The 15574-nt window shown below is 49.3% G+C and overlaps 1 protein-coding gene across 10 annotated transcripts in view; it reads left to right on the forward strand.

Annotated features, from left to right (window-relative positions):
* Positions 1 to 15574, forward strand: part of SLMAP (sarcolemma associated protein) — a 1011035-nt gene that overhangs the window by 665443 nt on the left and 330018 nt on the right. For all 10 annotated transcript variants that reach the window (XM_085624675.1, XM_085624673.1, XM_085624676.1 and 7 more), the window contains one exon: positions 14495 to 14575. In XM_085624675.1, the coding sequence (XP_085480801.1) occupies positions 14495 to 14575 (81 nt within the window). The remainder of the gene's footprint in view (positions 1 to 14494; positions 14576 to 15574) is intronic.

The raw sequence follows: 15574 nt of genomic DNA on the forward strand, positions 1-15574 counted from the left end.
ATGTTTGGAAAAAAAAAAATAGGAAGGAACAGAAAAAGGTTGTAGTGTGAGATGCGGTTGCATCTCTTTCCTTGTTTCCCTTTGGTGCCTCGAGGTGTCCATGACTTCACGCCCTTTTGGGTGGTCACTTGGTTCAAGCAAATGTTCTTTATACCAGGGAGGTATTATTGTTATCCTTTCATGGTGTACGGATTATGTCTTCAGTTTTGTACTGAGGCTCATTCATCTTAGTATAATGGGGATGAGTCCTGTGAGTCCTCCGTGATGAATTTTATCAAAACGGTTCTTCTCTGATATTTCTTCATTAATGTGAAGATTATGGATCACAAGGCTTTTGTCTTGTGCTTGGCCCTTTTGGTCCATGAGTTCTCTTTCCCCTTGAAGAACACATGATAGGATCCTATAACTCTCAGATGGTTATTTAGTTGTTTTCTTTTCCCTTTTCCCTCAGGACTCGATTTGTTAGGACCTATAAGGGTGTTTTACTATTTACATATTTTGTGATAGGGATCATTAGGTACTATTAAGAGCCAGGAACTTTTTCTACTATTCCCACGTACATTTAGTCAGTTGTTGGTTTTGACCGGCTGGTTCTCTTTGAGAACTGTTGTAGTATTAGTTTGCAGACCCTCCTCTGGTGGGTACAGCTATGGTATTTAATTAAAAAGTTAAGGAATCTGCGGCTAGATGTCTCTAAGTTACTTATCTTCAAACATTTTATTGTTGTTTCATGTGTCTTGAATTGGTGTGGACATACCTTTCACTTCCATTGATGAGTTGTCTGTAGAGTGGAGGGTGTTCCCCTTTTAAAGGATGGTTCTTCTTCGTGGTGCAGGGTTTCACATAGCCTAGCATCGTTTATTGTGTTTTTTTTACTTTAAACGCTTTGGATGGAATTGGCATATCATTTCATGTTGTATATAATTGGTGTTTTTAAAAGATTTTGATTGTTTTTGGGCACACTGTTTCCACAGCCAGTTTCTGGAGTGGCTCTGTGTTCTGGCATGGAAGTTTTCACAGGAAAAGCTGATGTCTGTGCACTGGAGGTGACCTAATGGCTCCACTGACATCCTATCTGGACACTACTTCATCACAGAACCGTACAACGCCATCCCCCTGCGCGCAGAGGTACTGCTGAAAAATTTCCGCATTCCGACTGGCGCCTGAGAGGAACTCAAAAGTTAAGGAATCTGCAGCTAGACTGTCACTACTAGATGTTACGTTACCAAAGGTAAGTAACTTGTACATCTGAAAGAGACCATTAGTTATAGATTCCTTACCTTAGAATTACCCCCAGGCGTAAGACTGGATCTGGAGAATCTTTCTGTAGCAGTACCCCCTGCGTGTCGGTAGGTGGCATCCATCGATGACTCCATAACCGTCGACTCCGCGTCCCGTGCCGTGGTCGCCGGGATGACATTGCAGTGTCTACTTAGACACCGCCCCTGTGCGCTGATGTCCAGTTCTTTCTTTTTCCGCGCCAGCCAGCGCAGATCCGAAGAGAGCTTGCCCCTTAGTAATTTTTTGAATAAAAGTTTTTCAACTTTTTGTCGCCGTATTTTTTGAGTTTCCGACTTCTGGTAGCGCGAGGGATGTCCCATCGTTGGACCGGCTTCAAGCCTTGTGACTCCTGTCACAAATTGATGTCCATCACGGATCCGCACCTGGTGTGCCTTTGGTGACTGGAGCGTGACCACGACTCAAAGTTGTGCTCTGACTGCCGGGCCATGATTCCGGAGTCTTAGCGGGAGCGGTCCCGAAAGCTCTTGGAGACCCGGTAGTCCGCTCGGCGTCGTTCAAGGTCCCGCTCGAGAGGAAGGTCTTGAGACTGGTCGCGGAGCCACCACCACTCGTCATCGAAGTCTTTGCACTCCTCGGGTAAGTCAAAGCACAAGAAGAAGGCGAAGAAGCATCGCCACCCTGCGCCTCCTCCAAGTTTGTCGGCCGACGTGACGCTGGACCCGGAGCATCGTAGCCCTCCAACTCAGTCTTGGGAGCCCGCTTCTGGGACTGCTCCGCGCTTCCCTCCCTTTCCCCGAGCCTGCCCAGCTTTGAGCTTTTTACGAAGTGCTTCTTAGCATCTTTAGGCAGCCCAACTCTGGTGGTGCGTAATCGGGCCCTGTGGACTGAGCTGGGGTCCTGGGCCTTTGAAGCCGGTGGCTCCGGCTCCAGAGTGCCCCTGAGGATCCTGGATCCGGATCGGCGCTGGTTGACCTCACGGTACCTTCCCCGATGCCGATTCCAGTGACGACGCCCCCGACGTCTGTTGTGCCCCCAACCGGCATTGACCCCAGTCTCTCCCCCGACTTGGACACGACGCCGGAACAACGTTGCTCAACTTAAGTACTGGCGCCGGAGAGTACTTTCGTACCGCTGTTCATCCCTGGCGTTCCCTACTCCCCTGAGTGGCAGCCAGAGGAGGGTGAGGAGGACTGGAAGGGGTCTGTAGACCCTTTAGCTGACCAGCTCGAAAAGCCAGACTGGGGAGAGGAACTGGGTGATGCTAGTGGTTTGGATACCTCCCCAGACCTTTGCATGCTCTCCCCCGCCGTACCGTGGCTACAGAGGAGGGAGTTTTGTTCGCAGTGATGTTGCGTAGGGCGGCTGAGGCCTTGGGCCTGGAGCTTCCTACGGTGACAGTCAGGACTATCCTCCTGACTGAGGTGCTTCAGCCTGCAGCAGCCTATTCGGAGCCCCTGCTGCCTTTTAATGAAGCCTTCACCGACGTCCTTCTGGGCACTTGATGCCAGCCCAGCACAGGGCTCCTGTGGATAGGATGATTGCCCAACGCCATCGCCCGACCCCGGGCTACCCACTTTTCCTCTCCCAACACCCTACCCCGAGAGCTTGGTGGTCCAAGCCTCGTCTTCTAAGGGCGCATTCCCTACCGCTCCCCCAGATAGGGAATCCAAGAAGCTGGACCATTTTGGGAAGAAGATGTTTTCTTCCACCAGCTTAGCGCTGTGGTCGGTGAACCCCGCATGCCACTTGGGCCGTTTTACCCATACAATATGGGATACGGCTGCGCAAGTGCTGCCACCGTGCCTGGAGGAGGCCCGGGCCATGTTCACTCACGCAGAGGGTTGAGACGCAGCTAAGTTCACCATTCGTGTGGGCTGGATACTGCCGACTCTCTGGGCAGAATGGTTTCCACGTCAGTAGACTTGAGGCGCTACACCTGGTTAAGGTCGTCTTGTTCGGTGACAAGGCAGACTCAGTGCTCGAGCGCTTCAAGGATTCTAGTGCTACGGCCAGATCCTTGGGCCTCGCGGCAACCTCTCGCCCCACACAATTGGCCTTTCACCCCTTTCATGGCTACGGAAGGGGTGCCCCACCACGTTCCACCCAATCTAAGCACATGGCCACGCAAGCTACTCTGTCTCGGACGCGGACGTGGGACCCAGCATTGCAGGTCTGAGGGTTTGGGTGTGGGCCAGTCCACCCTTAACCCCCCTGCAGCATCCTCCAAACCCTCCTAGTCCGACTTTCCATGGCCACCAGAGGCCAGTGGGTGGCAGGATTTGCCATCAGCTCCCCCACTGGCAAAACATCACGTCAGACAGATGGGTTTTGCAGATAGTCCGAAGCGGCTACTCTCTCCATGCCACCAGCACTCCATTGCATGTCGGAGGATCACTTGGCCCTTCTCCGCCAGGAAGTTGCAGCTCTCTTGGCCAAGGGAGCTATCGAAAGGGTCCCTGTGCCAGAAGTAGGTCGTGGTTGTTACTCCCACTACTTTCTGGTACTCAAGAAGGACAAAGGCATGCGTCATATCTTAGACCTCCGGGTCCTCAACCGCTTCCTCCGGAAAGAGATGTTCAAAATGCTCATGTTGGCTCAGGTCCTGTCTGCCGTTGATCCCGTAGACTGGATGGTGGTGTTGGACTTGCAGGATGCATATTTCCACATCCCCGTCCTGCCAGCCTACAGGTGTTGGCCACGAGCATTTTCAGTTTACTGTGCTCCCTTTTGGCCTTAGCAACGCTCCTTGGGTGTTCACGAAAGTGAAGGCGGTGGTCGCAGCTCATCTGCGGAGATCAGGGGTTCCAGTCTTCCCCCTATCTCTACGACTGGCTGTTGAAGGCGGGTTCGCCCCAGGCTGTCGTCTTCCACCTCCAGACTACTGCGGACCTCCTGCACTCACTGAGGTTCACTATCAACGTGCCGAAGTCACACCTGATTACCTCTCAGAAGCTCCTTTTCATTGGAGCAATTCTAGATACAGCGCCGTTTCGGGCTTATCCTCCCAAGTAGCGAGTCCGGGATATTCGGGCTATGATACTGCTGTTCCAGCCTCTATCCCGGATTTCTGTGACAATGACTCTGAGGCTGCTGGGCCTCATGGCCTCCTGCATACTGCTAGTGGATCATGCCAGGTGGCATATGCGGGCTCTGCAGTGGGACCTGAAGTTCGAGTGGGTGCAGCATCAGGGGTATCGTTCCGATGTCGTCCAGATCTGGGGGGACTTCAATTGCAGTGGTGGCGCATGAACCAGGATTGGGTCAGTGGCAGATCCCTCTCCCTTCCTCAGCCAGAATTCACAGTAGTGATGGATGTGTCACTCCTGGGATAGTGCGGCCAACTGGGAGAGGCGGAGATCAGGGGTCTCTGGCGGAGTCCGGTCTCCACATCAACCTTTTGGAGCTCCGGGCCGGAACCATCTTGCACTGAACGTATTCCTTCCTTCCTTTCCTTCAAAGGAAGAGTAGTGCAGGTGTTCAGACTACAACACCACCGTCAAGTGGTACTGCAACAAACAGGGCGGGGTTGGGGTCGTGGACCCCATGTCAAGAGTCTCTCCGCCTTTGGACATGTTTGGAACATCAGGGCATCTCCCTGGTGGTTCAACATCTGGCAGGATCCCTGAACGCCAGGGTGGACGAACTCACCCGCCGGTTCATGATGGGTCACGAATGGAGTCTTCACTTGGAGGTGGTGCAATGTCTCTTTTGCCAGTGGGGAGAACCTTGATTAGATCTGTTAGCCACCGAAGAGACCGCACAATGTCAACAGTTCTGCTCATTGGAGTTTCCAAGGAGGCACTCGCTCAGCCTCCTGTACACCTTTCTGCCTGTACCACTTCTGCCCAGAGTGCTGAAGAAGATCAAGTGCGACTGGGACCATGTCATTCTTGTGGTTCCCGACTGGGCACAAAGAGTCTGGTACCCCGAGCTCTTGAGCATGGCCCTCAATCCTCCAATCAGACTGCCTTTCCAGGAGGGTCCTCCACCCGAACTTGTCCAGCCTCCACCTCCTTGTGTGTAGATTGAGCGGCAACAGTTGACAGCTTTCGACCTTCCTCCCAAAGTCTGTAATGTAATCTTGGCAGCGAGTTGTCCCTCCACTAAAACGGTGTACGCCTGCAGAGGGAACAAATTTGTGGCATGGTGCACAGCAGAGGCTGTGAATCTCCTTTCTGCCCCTCTAGCAGAGGTTCTCCTCTTCATTCTATCTTTGGCCCAGCAGGGCTCTGCTCTGGGCACTCCTAAATGCTACCTTTCGGCCATCTCTGCCTTTCTACGCCTTCCTGATCAGCCTTCTCTTTTCAGTTCTCCGATTGTAAATTGATTTCCAAAGGGCATTACTCATCTCTTAACCCCTTCTCTATTCGTAATGCTCCAGTTGGACTTGAATCTTGTTCTTACTTACCTTATGTGTGCTCCCTTCGAGCCACTACATATTTGTCCTCTTCGCCTTCTAACTTTGAAGACCGCATTCCTGCTTGCCATCACATCTGCTCGCAGGGTGAGTGAGCTTCAGGCTCTTTCCTCCAAGCTTCCTTTTCTTGTAGTTCATCTGGACAAAGTGGTCTTTCGCACTAGGCCCTCTTTTTTTGCCCTAAGTGGTTACCTCTTTCCACATAGGTCAGACCATCACATTGCCCACCTTCTTCCCACCTCCGCACCCTTCCAAAGAGAAGGAGAGACTCCACAGTCTAGACCCAAAACATGAGCTGTCCTTCCACCTTGACCGCACTAAAGAATTTCAGTGGACGATCAACTCTTCGTGGGTTATGTGGGCGCCAAGAAGGGTCAGGCCGTGCAAAAACGTAAAATTTCTTGATGGGTTGACCTATGCATCAAAATCTGCTATTCTTTGGCGAACCTCCAGTAGGACTGCGCACCCACTCTAACAGGGCAACAGCAACCTCTACTGCTTTGGGACGTGGAGTTCCGCTGATTGACATATGCCAGACAGCTATGTGGGCATCCGTGCACACATTCATAAACCATTACTGCCTGGATAGCCAATTCCGGAGAGATGGCTTATTTGGTCGTTCTGTACTCCAGGACTTTCTGCTGTGAACTTGGTTCGCAGGCCCGCCTCCGGGGTTAGCATTGCTGCGGTACCTATTCTAAGGTAAGGAATCTATGACTAATGGTCTCTTTCAGATGAACAAGTTACTTACCTTCGGTAACGATGTATCTGTAAGAGACATACATTAGTTATAGATTCCGTACCGCCCCACCCATCCTCCCCTTTCTGCGAACTGACTTCTATGGATAGGGTCTCCCTTCCAGGGCCCTAGTTTTGTGCACCAGTGGTCAGTGTCTTGCATGGCTCTGCGCTTCTGGCGTGGAAAGTCGTATTAGAACTGACGTCAGCGCGCAGGGGCAGCGTCTTAAGTAGACACCACGACGTCAACCACGATGGATGCGGAGTCGACCAGTGCTACCTACCGACGCGGAGGGGTACTGATACAGAAAAATTCTCCAGATCCCGTCTGACGCCCAAAGGTAAGGACTCTAAAATTAATGTATGTCTCTTAACGATGCATTGTTACCGAAGGTAAGTAACTTGTTCTTCTGCCTCTATCCTGGATTTTGGTGAGAATGACTCGGAGGTTGTTGGGCCTCATGGCCTCCTGCAGGTGGACCATGCATGGTGGCGAATGTGGGCTCTGCAGTGGGACCTGAAGTTCCAATGGGCACATCATCGAGGAAATCTCACCTCCGATATTAGATGGCACTGCGAAAGACCTGCAGTGGTGGCTGACAAACCGCGATTAGGTCAGAGGCAGACCCCTCTCCCTTCCCCACCCAGATATCACAGTTCTGACGGATGCGTCTCTTCTGGGATGGGGCAGCCATTTGGGGGAGGTGGAGATCAGAGTACTCTGGTCCCCGGTAGAAGCCAGGATCCCCATCAACCAATGGGAGCTTCGGGCAATCAGATTGGCACTGAAAGTCTTTTTAGCTTCCATCAAGGGAAGGCTGGTTCAAGTGTTCATGGACAACACTACCGCCATGTGGTACTGCAACAAACATGGCATTGTGGGGGCATGGACTGTCAAGAGGCCAGGTGTCTCTGAACTTGGCTGGAACAACAGGACATTTCCCTGGTTCTCTGAACGCCAGAGCGGATGAACTCTTTCGACGGTGCCTTTCGGTTCACAAATGGCGTCTCCATCAGGAGGTGGTACAAGGCCTCTTTCAGCAGTGGGGAGAGCCTTAGTTAGATCTGTTCGCCTCTGAAGAGAACGCGTAATGTCAGCAGTTTTGTGCCTTGAGGTTTCCACGGTGAGTATTGCTCTGCGGCGCTTTTCTTCATGAGTGGAGTTCAGGCCTCCTGTACATCTTTCTGCCCATACCACTCTTGTTCAGTGTACTCAAGAAGATCAGGAACAACTGGGCGCAAGTCATTCTATTGGCTCTGGATTGGGCACGGAGAGTTTGGTATCCCCAGCTTCTGGCAATGAGCATCGATCCTCCGATCAGGCTGCCCCTTCTGGAGTATCTTCTGTGGCAGCAGCAGGGGAGGGTCCTCCAACCGAACCTGTTTACTCTCCGCCTTCTTGCTTGGAGATTGAATGACCACAGCTGACGGCTTTTAACATTCCTCCCGAAGTCGGCGAAGTTATTCTGACAGGCAGGCGTTCCTCCACTAAATCGATATACGCCTGCCGATGGAACAAATTTTGTACAATTTGTACAGAAAGGTCTATTAACCCCTTATCTGCCTCTATAGCAGATGTTCTTCTGTTTATACTTTCAGTGGCAAACACAAGGAGATGGACAGAGCGCTGACTCTTTTCATACACTCACCTCCAGTCACAGATTATGGTTATAACCATCATTGTTCTTTTGCTCACTTCGCCACCTTAGTGTAGTCCCAGTCATATGCAAATCAATCTTGACCCTTTTCCTAATGGGAACAGTCCAGCCTGAACTTTCAAGCCAGGGCTTCCCTGGACCAGAAACTATAATTCTGGGACCGGTTTCAGGGTAACACCCCTCATCAGCCAGGAGGTGCCAAATACGTTCATCCAAGATGGCTGTTTACATCACACGTTCTTTGCCCAATTATGTATCATTGCTGGAGTTGGTTCAACAGTAGGTCCACAGATACTCAATTCACTATCTCATTCAGTGATATGAAAATTAATTTTCTAGACATAGTAATTAGGGTAGAGGATTTTGAAAATTATACAACATTATTTCAGGAACCTACAGAGCAGAACACTCTCTTAAGGTGTACTAGACATCGTTCCAGGTTTTTGTGAGATAATCTACCCTACGGGCAGTCCTTAGGAATCTGGAGAAATTGTGCCCATCTGGTAGATTATTTTCGTCAGCTACCTTTTCTGTTATATGCTATGTCCTTGTTAGTATTGGCCTTCCTCGTGGTTCAGATGAATTTAAGTGTGAATTGTGTATTCCTTAGGGGACATGTTTATTGAGAGGTTCATGTACTCATTGATCTTTCTTGTTATGGCTCAATACATTGTCTAATTTTGTTGCCTGACAATGATCTTTTCTTTTCTGGTGAGCTAAGTAAGTTATTGTATAGTATTTCTTATGTGCCTTGTTCACTAGCACAATATTTCCTTTAAAGTAATTAACTCATTTGTGCTGAAAGTCAGGTCTTATTAGTTTATGTTCATTCTGTTGGAACTTCTCTTGTCATAGCAGATCAGACTATTCGAAATCTAGCCACCTGGCCTCATCTTTGATAGTTGCACTGCGTGCATTATTCATTCTTGTGAAATATATACTTCTAAACTTTTAACCTTAGTTAACATTAAGACAAACTCTTTATGTAACTTTAAATATATGTCTAGGCATGGGCATTTTTACTTTTTTATTTTTTTTTGATGATCAAATTTTTATTTTCTTGTGAAAGGACAAAAAACTCAAATATCACATACAACAGTCCGATTGAACTGGCATCAAAACGACATATCATGGGATCAATGACAATCAATAGAAAAACCCCCATCCCCCCCTTGGCTTCCCATTCCCCCTACCCGTACTCCCCCCCCCCCCCCCCACCCCCCCCCCTAGAATAAACCCCCTAATCATTTCCCCCACACCCTGCGAAACATTTTGGGGCGTCCCCGTGCAGCATACAACGTCTGTTCTTGTGCGGCACACCAGTCCACGCCCCCTCTCCATTCAGCACATTTGGGTGGATCGATCTGCTTCCAGGAAGCTGCAATGTCCCTTTTAGCCACTACCAGAGCAGTAGTTAGGAAATATTTTTCATTGCGGGAGCCATCCAAACCATCTGTTATCCCCAGCAAAGCCATTTTGGGGTCATGGGGGACCTCCCACCCCAGGACCTCTGTTAATTCAAGTTCAATCTCACCCCAGTAGCTCTCCAAGCACGGGCAATTCCAGACCATATGGAAGAAGTCCGCCGGGTCTACCCCACAGCGGGCGCATGAAGCATCCGAGAGAGGCCTGCACGATAGAGGCGCGCCGGGGTCAGGTAGGCAGCATGCAGGTAATAAAGCTGGATGAGCCGCAATCTAGCCGATGTGGTGATCGTCCTGGGGGCCATAAGGGCGTCCCTCCAGTCAGCTTCATCCAATGGACCCACCCAAGTCTACCAGCGCTGCCTCAGTCCATCCTAGTCCACCGGGGTGTTATTAACCAGAGAGCGATAGATACAGGAGACTCCTCCCTTCCCAAGACACCCCAACATCGCCTTAGCATCAGGCGGGCTGTGGTCGGGAATCCGTGAATCCAGAGGGACATGAGTCTGGACAGCTTGGCGCAGCTGGAGGTATTTCTAGAATTGCGAAGGATGCAACGAAAATCGACCCTGAAGCTCCTGAAAGGAACACATGCTGCTCCCACGCCACAAGTTACCCAACAGGGAGATCCCAAGAAGGTCCCATGCTCGAAACCCCTCTAGCCCCGCTACCTCCCGCAGCCAAGTACCATGCCAAAGTGGTGTGACTAGGGTCAGTGTCTTCGACCAGCGGGTATGCCGTAGAGTGGCACCCCATGCCAAGAAGGGGGCCCGCGTAACGTCCGAGAGCGACAAAGGGATCACCGCCCCGTAGAGCATGTTTTGAATGGAGGAGAACTCCATGATCTGTACCTCTAGCCTATAAGCCGGATCGTCCCACCCGCCTGAGAACCAATCATGAACCACCAGAAGCCGAGTTGCAAGATAGTACAAATAAAGGTTGGTCATGCTCAGGCCTCCGTCATATGAGGGAATCCAACAACGGTCCAGGGCCAGACGGGGTTACCGCCACCCCAGAGAAACTTAGTTGCAATCTTGTCCATATCCCGGAACCAGGAGCGGGAGAAGGAGCAAGGCGTGTTCTGTAGCATGTATAGGAACTTAGGGAGTATCATCATCTTATAGAGTGCTATCCTCCCCAGTGGGTTCAGTGGGAGCGACTGCCACTTCACCATGTCCAATCTGGTCCTATTAACCACAGGAGCCACGTTGAGGGCCCAGCAGAGCTCCGGAAGAAGGGTGATCCAGATTCCCAAATATTTAAAGGAGAGCCTTCGGAGGGGAATATCAGACTGCCAATCGAAACATTCCCTAGACGGATGCTGGGGGACCAGGACAGATATTTTGGGGTTTAGATGAAGACCGGATGCCTGACCGAAACGGCGAAGAATCTGGCGAACCCGAGGGACCGATACAGCCGGGTCTGAGATATAGAGAAGGACGTCGTCCGCGTACAAGGCGATCTTATCAGGGACCATACCCGGCCAATCCCACCCACGGAGAACAGGGTCCGATCGGACCAGAACGGCCAGAGGTTCCATCGCCAGGGTGAAGAGGAGGGGTGAGAGCGGGCAGCCCTGCCGCGTTCCCCGCCCTATGGAAAACGTGTGAGAGAGAGCTCCGTTCACCAACACTCGGGCTCGCGGCACCGCATACAGGACACAGACCATAGCACGAAACTGGGGGCCGAAACCCATGCGCTCCAAGACCTCGTCAAGATAGACCCACCCCACCGAGTCAAAGACCTTTTCAAAGTCGACCAGTAGAAGAGCCAGATATGGAGATAGGCGCTCCCGGTGGGCCAGGGCCAGATGTAGGCGCCGCAAGCAGTGCCTAGTCCCCCGGGCTGGCATAAATCCACACTGGTCCGGGTGGACCAGTGAGACAAGATGCGGGCGAAGCTGTTGCGCCAGGATGGTAGCGTATATCTTAAGTTCGGTATTAATGAGAGTTATCGGCGGTTAATCCGAGCAAGACTGTGATGGGGGTTGTGTTTTGGGAAGGACTACTATCGTGGCCGTGTCCGTTTCCGGCAGGAACGAGCCCTTCCCTACCACTTCAGCATAGAGATCTAGAAGCCTCGGAGCGAGGGTTTCATGGTAATGGGCATAATATTCCTGCGGGAAGCCGTCCGGCCTCGGGGTCTTCCCGGATGCCAAGTGACTAATCGCTTCGCCGATTTCCTGCAGCGTGATGGGCAGGTCTAAAGTCTCACCAGCCTCCCGTCCCAACCGCCCAAGAGCGACCCCGCTCGTCCCCATCATCTCCGCAAGAGAGATCCCCGGTGCCCGGGCCCGGTACAGTTGGTTATAATAATCTGCAAAGGTCTGTGCCACTGCCACGGAGACTGTGTGAGTCACGCCAGTGGAGTCCACAATGGCAGGAATAATCCGGTTTGCCCGAGGGTAAGTAGCCAGCCGATGGAGGAGCATACCGTTCTTGTCCCCCCACCCGTACACCCGGGCCACCGAGGAGCGCCAAAGAGTCCTAGCCGCCTCCATAGATTGCATACGTATCTCTTCCCTCAGAAAAGCCTGCCGTCGCGCCCGCGCGGTGTCACTCGACGCCTCCTGGTCCTGCTCAAGCTTCAAGGGCTGCGCTTCGCAGGCCGTGAGTCGCTGGAGCTGTGCCCGGCGTTGCTGTTGCACATGCCCCCTGGCAGGCCCCTAATAGGCATTTTTACTTTTTACTGTATAATGCTTTGTTTGGGCAATGCACTAATGAACTGCTTTCCAAAGTTTGCAGTTGCCTACCGTTTATTTGTACCAGTCTGCCAGTCAGTCATTTTACCTTGGGTTTTCAGAATTAATCGGCCAGTCATTTATTTCAGTAAAATTAAATGCAGTGTCATTAAAGGAGTTCCCAAGATGAGTTGATTTGGCGTGTGGGGGGGGGAGGGTTTGCCTGCTGGCACCGCCCCACACCCCCAAAATAAACCCTTCCCCTCCCCTAAAGAATGGAATTCAGGCATGCTTTTGCAGTATCCTTGCCCATTGGAGTACACTCCAACATGGCACCCGGGAAAAGATGAGGCCCGCAAAAGTCACGAGTCCTAGAGAATACAGGGAGGAGACAGACTGTAATGCCTGATACAAGGGCTTTCCTTACTATCTGGGGCATTCCTCACAAAGATTGCTGAGATGCAAGGGGCCAGTCAACTGCAGATTGGCTCAACAATTGTAGTATTTTTTACTGGAGTTTCTTTGAACTGCCAATGAGATTTAACAAAATCGTTGAAGAAAGCCTTAACCGCTGGCAACAGACATTGACCTGCTAAGAAAGTTGAGGGACATAAAAGAGCTGTGGATGCCACTGATAAAAAATATACAAAATGGCCTTCACAGATACTAGATGCTTGAGAAACCTAAGAGAGACTGTTTTGATTTGGTAATAACAGAACTGAACATCTTCCCAACTAGCTCCCGTACCCCGTAACACCCACCATGGGCTGTGAAATCAAATGACATCAATGTGACCCCCACCAATTAGACATTCTTGACACAAATTACCTTCAGCAAGAGCTCTCCATAAACATTCTACACCTCTGAGCAGACCTGGGAACCAAGCTAACAGATCCCCAGGAATGATCAAATGATTCACAGAATAGCCGCTAAGGTGCACTTAAATAATACGCTCTAGATAGTTTCAAAAGAGTCTATAGTAAATCCGAACAACCTCAAGGTTATAACAGCTCCCCTTTCAATAGCCCCCAAATAAAGAGGAGCTACTCGCAATATAAAATTCAAAGATTAAATAGATGGTGTGCACCATTCAAATATCCTTTATTAAAAGTTGCCCAATGAATAGTCCATCCATAAAATCTGTTATTCCTCTTTGTTAAATCAGTTTATCCAAACTTTATTTTCACGTTTTTATAAACCTTTTTCGAGCAAACTCTTTTCGTTTACCTTCAGAGAGAACTTATGAATGCCACAAACATTGTGAAGACTGCATATATTCCATTCATTAATATATCTGTGTTAGCTTGCTTTTATGTGGACAATTTACACACAGTTGGGTGTGGCAAGCACAATAATCACTGCCTGTAATGCATCGTGTCATAGCTAGAATCACTGCCACGCATAACTGAAAGAAGACAACAGAGGCCACTTTCAAAACCTTCAACTAAGAGAAGGGTCAGCTGCTGTACATCTTCATGGTAAATAGGCTACCAAAGAGGATGGACCAAATGTTAGAAGCAATAATTAGGCTGAAAACGAAGTATGTTCTCCTGAAAATAGGCTGTTTTGCTTCTGGTGATGTATCCATTCCAGTTCTTACCAGTAAAATTATTTTCCTTTTAGATGTGCGACTCGGTTGGTTCATTGCTTTTATATGGAAAGGCTCTAGGCCGTGAAATCACTCTTGGGGCTTTAGGGAGATTACCAGATTTCCAAACATACTACCAGCTGAAATGTACAATGGCACGCCACCTGTGGAATATACTAGTGTTGCAAACGATATCCACTGTCAGAAGGGAACAACTTCAATTTCAGCCAACCTGGAGACTTCTAATAACTTACATACTGTCGGGACTACTGATGTGTGTACAGGTCTTATGCATAAAAGCCCTGAATCTGTATACCCAACTATAAAATGAAAACACGTGATCTATGTGAATCCATAATGAGGGTTTCGGACATTTGATGAGAAAGGAATATAGGAGGTGCACTGGGGAGGAGGTATGGAGAATCTTTAAAGTTCTAGGGAGATGAAAGTTTTGTGTTTAAGGAATAAATGTATTGCAACAATTTTAACACTCAAAAATTACATAAGCAGTTCTCATACATATTATTTGCGTATATCTAAACTTAATAAAAGCAATATTATTAAAGGTTTCCAAGCGATGTATTTTAGATTGTAATGTTAGCATATGCCTTCCTCGTTTCTCTCTAGACAGTTAGTAAATACAATTTGCCACTGTTTTCAGTAACTTTGTTTTGAGACAGAGGGGAGATATGCAAGTCTAATGAAGAGTTAAGTTGTAGTTAATACATTCTGTTACTTCTATTCTAGAAAGTCAAGCAGAAGCGAAGGAAGCTGATTTATCAGATACCCTCAGTCCAAGCAAAGAAAAAAGCAGTGACGACACTACAGGTTTGTGTAGTACAAAGTCACTTGTAAAACTCAAGTCACATCTTTGTATCATGTACATGTGCACCAGTGATCAGTGGAGTATGATATTTATGACCAGTTTTGATTGAAGTGGAGGGAGGGCACATGGTTTTCCAGCAGCCAGCCCTGAGTGAATTATAAAAGAAGAGCAAGGCTTTGATGGTAAGGTCACATAATCTATGGACAGTTTTCATCCTAGGTTTTGTTTTCTATTTGTTGAACCTGATTTAAACTTTAGCGTCACTTTGTTACACCTGCCTAACTTTGTATAAATATGAAAAGCTTTGATAAGAGCTAGCCCCAGAAGCAATTACTCAGTTAAAGGGACACACAATAGAAGTTGAACTTTGTAGTTTAGCTTAATGTTTTTTGTTTAAAGTGCTTAGAAATAGCAAAAATGGTGGTATTTCATGGACACATCTAGCCGTAGATTTCTTACCTTTGAATTTCCCAGGCCTCGGACTGGATCCGGAAGATTTTTGCGTGAGCAGTACCGCTGCACGCTAGTAGGTGGCGTTGATCGACTCCACTCGGCATCTCATCACCTATATAGGTGCCACCTTCGTGTGCCAATGTCAGTTCTTTTCTTTCCGCACCAGTTAGCGCTGATCTGGAGAAAGCTACCCCTCTGTCGGTTTTTGACAGAATTTTTAGGATATTTTTTCAAGTTCCTTATTAATGAATTCTTCCTCCTGGTTCTGTCGAGGATGTCTTCGAGGAAGATTGGGTTTAAACCGTGTAGAATCTGTCATTGCACCATGCCAGTTTCAGATCCACACCTCGTGTGTCTGTAGTCTCTCGAGCACGACTATGACTTTGTCATCCTTGGACTGAGGGTTATGGCACCAAAGGCTTTGAGGAAGTGGTCCCTGAAGCTGCTAGTGGCCTATCAGGCAACACCACGATGCACGACTCTCAGGAGATTTTAGTCCAGATCAATAGGGAGGTCGCAGGACCACTCCAGGAGCTCCAAATCCTCTT

This window comes from Triturus cristatus, chromosome 9, assembly GCF_964204655.1.
Source record: "Triturus cristatus chromosome 9, aTriCri1.1, whole genome shotgun sequence".
In the NCBI taxonomy this organism is placed as follows: domain Eukaryota; kingdom Metazoa; phylum Chordata; class Amphibia; order Caudata; family Salamandridae; genus Triturus; species Triturus cristatus.